The sequence below is a fragment of the Tarenaya hassleriana genome, unplaced genomic scaffold, assembly GCF_000463585.1.
Source record: "Tarenaya hassleriana unplaced genomic scaffold, ASM46358v1 Cleome45, whole genome shotgun sequence".
Classification (NCBI taxonomy): domain Eukaryota; kingdom Viridiplantae; phylum Streptophyta; class Magnoliopsida; order Brassicales; family Cleomaceae; genus Tarenaya; species Tarenaya hassleriana.
This window is the reverse complement of record NW_010967219.1, coordinates 70,765-76,976: the sequence shown is the minus strand read 5'-3', so window position 1 is coordinate 76,976 and position 6,212 is coordinate 70,765. Positions and strand designations below refer to the sequence as shown.

The 6,212-nt window shown below is 33.6% G+C and overlaps 1 protein-coding gene across 1 annotated transcript in view; it reads left to right on the top strand.

Moving 5' to 3' along the window:
* The first annotated feature begins 3,074 nt into the window (after window positions 1-3,074).
* LOC104825363 (probable cysteine protease RD21C) overlaps window positions 3,075-6,212 on the top strand; it is a 3,889-nt gene continuing 751 nt past the window's right edge. The window contains 4 exon segments of the mRNA XM_010557684.2: window positions 3,075-3,677; window positions 4,874-5,100; window positions 5,591-5,731; window positions 5,811-6,212. The exon segment at window positions 5,811-6,212 is cut by the window's right edge and continues 15 nt beyond it. Of these exon segments, the coding sequence (XP_010555986.1) occupies window positions 3,227-3,677; window positions 4,874-5,100; window positions 5,591-5,731; window positions 5,811-6,212 (1,221 nt within the window). The 5' untranslated portion in view covers window positions 3,075-3,226.

Sequence of the window (6,212 nt, the reverse complement as noted above, 5' to 3'; positions counted from 1 at the left end):
ATTTGTTGTTTTATCCACCTCTAAAACGTTTTTATAAAATTAAATTATATCGTTTTACAGTGTATAGACCTTGCAGATTTTGCAACTTTTGGTGATGTTCTTTAGTATTTTATATATTAAAGACGTCAGAATAAGTTAGGCACGAGATCTATTCCAAGTTTGAGAGATTTTGAGTGAACTTTTTGATTGTTCTTGCAAATCAATCAAAAAGTGTGGTGTTCATCTTCTTCTTCACAAGTTTCTTGTTTGGTGATTATTGTAGACCAAAACAAAATTACTATCTCCTCTTTTATCTTAAAAACGTGTTTCGGTATCCCGTTTACTCATTTGGGACGAAATAACGTTTTCGGAAAGTGATTCTCACGTCTAGAAGAGTTATCCGGTTCCCATTCTTTTCATATCCATTTATCTAACAATATTTGCCACTCGAACACTCGAATATCACTCGACTAATGTTGAACAGAACAAAAAAGGAAATTGCACAGATTTTACGAGTTCATATCAAGCAGTGTACTTGATCCTATGTGTCGGGAAGATCAGGATGAGTTTATTGAGATTGAGCACGGATTCTAGGGTTACAAATTGATACAAAAATTTTAGGAGAATTTCCAGAACCAGATGATCTCGCTTCTGTAAAACCCAAGATCTTATAACGAAGACTAACACCTCTGTACAAAAGTTACCAGATTGCCCTTATAGTCGTTTTCACAGCTGATGCAAACCGACGTCGTCTCATGTCTTTCGAAGCCTCTGATGGAAACCGAGTGTCTTCTTTGCAGCTCAGCTCAAAATTACCCAAACCAGAATTGTGATTATCTCTTTAGTTCCCTTTGTTGTTAAAAGAATGTTTAATTGGTTATTATGTTATTTTTTTTGTTATAAAAGAAATAAGAACGAAGAAAGATACTAAAAGAGAAGATGAGAATATATATAGATTTGTATTCAAGTGATTTTTTTGTATATTACAAATGATTTGTATAAATATCTATTTATAGGCTTATAAATCCATATAAAAGGATACAACATGAATTAAAAAAAATCTAATTTGGTCATGTTAAAATAATATAAATCTATATCTATGATCCATTCAAGATATTTAAATACATATTTCATATCATTCTAATGTTTTCGGATGAGTAAACAACTGTATCAATCTTGAGAATAAACGTACCGCAAAAAATATCAGAATGTGTATAGCTAGCACATTACATTAGTGCTACAATGATCCCAAGGTATTTCTTATTTACTATGCATTTAACAATGTTATTTAAAATTTTATAAAATATGCAATTTTTTTTATTATAGAAATGGGTCTCCTACCCATTTACTTCTAAAGGGGTCGACATATATATATATGCAAACCATAATATACATAAATCTAAAGTCTTGACCTTTATGCATGTTACTCATATAGAACCTATCCAAATTAATATATATTATTAGTATTTTTATTGCAACCTCAAATTAGATATTAGAAAAATATGGAAATTTGTGAGGAGACAAAGTCGCATGTGCTAGGGATGGTTGTAGTCTCGTATTGAATTCATCTGTAGATCCACCATAAATATTATATACATAGAATGACGTGTTAAGATTTGAAATCTGAAAAATAAATAGAAACTAAAATTTGTACAGATCATTAAGATAATATAGATAAAATTAATAAAAAATAATGTTTTACAGTTGTGGATATTAATTTATTCGTATAATAAAAAAGAAATTTTAATTTACAAAATTATCCATATATCTTATTTACTTTTTACTAGTAGATTTCTTAAAATATTCAATTTAATAATAAATATATAATCATATAACTATATTATTTGTATGGTGCAGTGTTTTGGCATACTTCCCTATTTTTTTTTATTATATCTTGGAAAATTCTGTTAAAACCAAATAAATAAGTAAACATAAGAATTTTTTTTATTAAATGTTTATGTTTTTTACATTCAGAATCAATATACCTTCAGATAAAAATCAAGAATGCATAAATTACTATAATCAACTGCGATTAATCTTTTTTATATTATTCTCTTTCGCTGTTTGGTTCTCTACGAGTATATAACCTTAAACTTTTTTTTGACCTTCTCTTAGTAAATAGCATCACAATTGTTCGTTTGTTTTTAAATGAAAATATCTAAAAATTTGTTTTATTATATAATATCATATCCAAATAGATACTGAAATATGCTTATATAGACAAAAGATATTGAATTTATTTATTTATTTTTATCCATTTATATTCAAACAATGCTTTTATATTTTTATATCCAGTAAAAATGTTAATTTTATATTTGATTTTAATCTTTACCATATCTTAATTATATATAAAAAATGTAATACCACTAGATCTGGAAATTTGATCCAGTTAAAGAGTCGATTCCACCTAATAATCTGTAACCGACTAACCGTAATCCCCGACGGATCTAATGTAAAACATATAAATGATAAGTTTTTAAAATTTAAAAATCGAATCAAAATTGAATATGAAAAAATTGATAATCTCTTTTTAAAAAAATATTATTATTTTTTTAAAATTAAATCCAAAATTAATCGAACATAATCTAAAATAAAAAAATGAATATATATATATATATATATATATATATAGATTTTCTACAACTAAAAAATATATAACCCAAATATTAACAATAAAAAAAAAACGAAATGTCTCCCTTAAATGCCAGTATTCCATGGAATAAAAATATAAATTTGAATGTCTAATTAGACATTATAAAGATGAATATCATAAAACAATTTTAATATTGTTTTAGAATTTAATATTTATTTAAATATCATAATAAAAATCAGTTTTTTTAATACTATCTCTTAGTTTAGTTGAGCATTAGGTGATTGATTCAAATGATGGCCTAGAAAAATCTAATATAGTTTAACCACTCACTTTCTTCTCTAATAATTAATGATATTAAACTATTAATACATACATTATTTCCTTTCTCTAATAAGCACCAAATTTATAATATTAAAATGGGAAAAATATTAAAATTAGAAAAATTTGTGACATATTCATTCCAAATTAAATACAACTCTCCCTCCCCCCTCTCCCTCTCTCTCTCTGCCCACTCTTCCTCTCTTTACAAAAGCTTCCCACTCTCTATATAATAAGCTGACGGAAAAGTTGCAGAAGAAAAATCCCACAGAACCAAAACAACACACCTCTTTTATTTTTTTCAAAGTCCACACAAAATCGAAGAAGGCCACAGCCATGGCTCCCCCTCAGATCAAAGCCTTAGCTCTCGCGATCCTCCCGATGTTGCTCCTGTCCTCCCTCGCCGGCGCCGCGGCGGCGGAGACGCAGAGGACGGAGGTGGAGACGCGGCGGATGTATGAGCGGTGGCTGGTAGAGAATCGGAAGAACTACAACGGGATTGGCGAGAAGGAGAAGCGATTCGAGATCTTCAAGGACAACCTGAGATTCGTTGATGAGCAAAACTCGGTCCCGGATCGGAGTTACGAACTCGGGTTGACTCGGTTCGCAGATCTGACGAACGAGGAGTTTCGCGCGATGGTTTTGGGAGTGAAGATGGAGAGGAAGCGGGAATCGATGAAGAGCCAGAGGTATCTGCATAAGAATGGTGATGATTTGAATTTGCCAGACCATGTCGACTGGAGAGAGAAAGGTGCTGTTGTTGGAGTCAAAAATCAAGGAAGCTGCGGTATGAATTTTATCCCCCCTAACTCTTTTTTTCCCCTTCGAATCTGCACGTTCTGATGCACCGCGACACAAACGCAAACACAGACGCAATCGCACTCGCAATCGCAGTCATAGTCATATTGTTTGCGTTTATCTGCGAAAACACCGATCATCACTGGTCGCAGTTCTAGTTGTTAACTTAAAAGTCAACATCTGGTGTGAATATTTTGGCGATGGGAAATCACTAGCGTTTGGAATTGGTAGGAGGAGTTGCGATTGATAACAAGCGGAATCGCAATTGCAATAGCTGCCGCTGTTTTTTTGTGTTGAGTTGCGATATCACCAATTGGAAACTTAGAAGTCAACTTCTAGCGAAAACACTGATCGCTATCGGAATCTCTGTTGTTTGTATTGAGTTGTGAAAACGCTAACTATTTCTGGTCGCTGTTATTGTTGAGATCTTAGAAGTCAACTTCTAGTGAAAAGCCATTGGTCAAGAGAAAACTGTTAGCGTTTTGGATTTGATTGCAACAAGTGATGTTTGCGTTTAAAACTCAGCCGCGTTTGTAACCTTCCCACGTGTTCTGGTATGATTGTGGTACCTGAACACGATCTTGGACTGGCCCTAATTCTTTTGGAGTTATCTGATTAATAATATTTTGCTATATTTTAAGGAAAATATATATGATTTCGTGTGATGCTAACAACCGAAATAAATTACCCATGAGTTGAATTTGTTTTGAAAGTCGATTAGATATACTAATTTGAATTGAATATAAAAAAAAAACTGATTAAGAAGAAATTATTTTTAAAATAATGAATATTTTTTTTCATAAAATTTAATTTGAATCCGACTGAAAATTGATATACATTAAAACCAATATAATTTTATCAACATAAAAAATTCCAAATCCAGATATAACGAACCAAAACTCAAACCACTATCTGAATTATCCTCTTCTAATTCCTATTTTTTGTTCTCTTCTCCATTGTCTTTTTATTCTTTTGAGTCTAGTTTCTGCATTTTCTAACATAGAGTAGTTTGATAGAAAATATTCCTTAAAGTTTCCAGTTATTGAAACACTACTTTTTCGGAAATTTTTTTTTTGGTAATTTTTGTTGTTGTTTCCTTTTGTAATCGTTTGCTTTGTGTATCATATGTATTTTGCTTGTTACGATCTTATGAGAATATGATTATTTTCCTTTGCATGGCAATAGGAAGCTGTTGGGCGTTTTCAGCCATTGCTGCAGTGGAAGGAATAAACAAGATAGTTACTGGAGAGCTCATCTCTCTCTCAGAGCAAGAGCTTGTCGACTGTGACACGAGCTACAACGCGGGATGTGGAGGTGGTCTCATGGACTACGCCTTTCAGTTCATCATCAACAATGGCGGTATCGACACCGAGGAAGATTACCCTTATAATGAATGAGGGAAAGATTCTAACGTAGGGTTCTTTAGGTATTATACATTTCACTGATTGAATATACATAAAACATTATACATTACATGGTATCTGAGTAAATAAACTATCGAAATTCTTACCACTGACAAACCCTAGGTTAAACCCTGATAATGATACTTACCGTAGGGCCTTTACAGATTCAACCCTCCAAAACACGTTATGTCGAGGAAAGCGTAGTATGTTGTTGAGACTTTGATGTGGGTATAACCTTTGATCAATGAGGTATGGGATGATGAATCAAGGGAAAGACTATGAATCTGTTCAGTGAGTGATCAGTTGCTACAAGTGTAGTTTATGTTTAGACTGTAATATGTGGTTATGTCACCTGCATTTAATCTGTTCAGTAAGTGATGATATATCGAGGGAAAGATTAAATCCTCTAAACTAGAGATCAGTTGATGGTAACGTAGTTTATGTTCAGACTTTTATGTGGTTGTGATCTATTTTTGTTTTCTGCATCTTTGTTTTGCAGAAAAACACGCACGTTGTTACGATCGATGGCTATGAAGATGTTCCTCAGAACGACGAGAAGTCTTTGAAGAAAGCTGTTGCTAACCAACCAGTTAGTGTCGCCATTGAAGCCGGTGGCAGAGCCTTCCAGCTCTACAAATCTGTAATTCCTTCAACTTCCTAGTTTCTTGATTACTTGCTTTCTTGTGATCCAGTTCTCATTTTGGATTTCGTTTTCTCAGGGTGTGTTTACAGGATCATGTGGAACAGCTTTGGACCATGGCGTTGTAGCCGTGGGATATGGTTCGACAGGTGGTAAAGATTACTGGATCATCCGTAACTCTTGGGGAGCGAGCTGGGGAGAGAATGGATATGTTAGGATCGAACGGAACATCGCCAATTCCACGGGGAAATGTGGGGTGGCAATGATGGCTTCGTACCCTACAAAGTCGAGCATGAACCCACCAAGACCATCACCACCACCGCCAGACTCTCCAGTCGTGTGTGACAAAGATTCCTCGTGCTCTCCGAAATCCACTTGCTGCTGTGTCAATGAGTACAAGGGTCACTGCTATAGCTGGGGATGTTGCCCGCTCGAGTCAGCGACTTGCTGCGAGGACGGTTCAAGCTGCTGCCCTCACTCT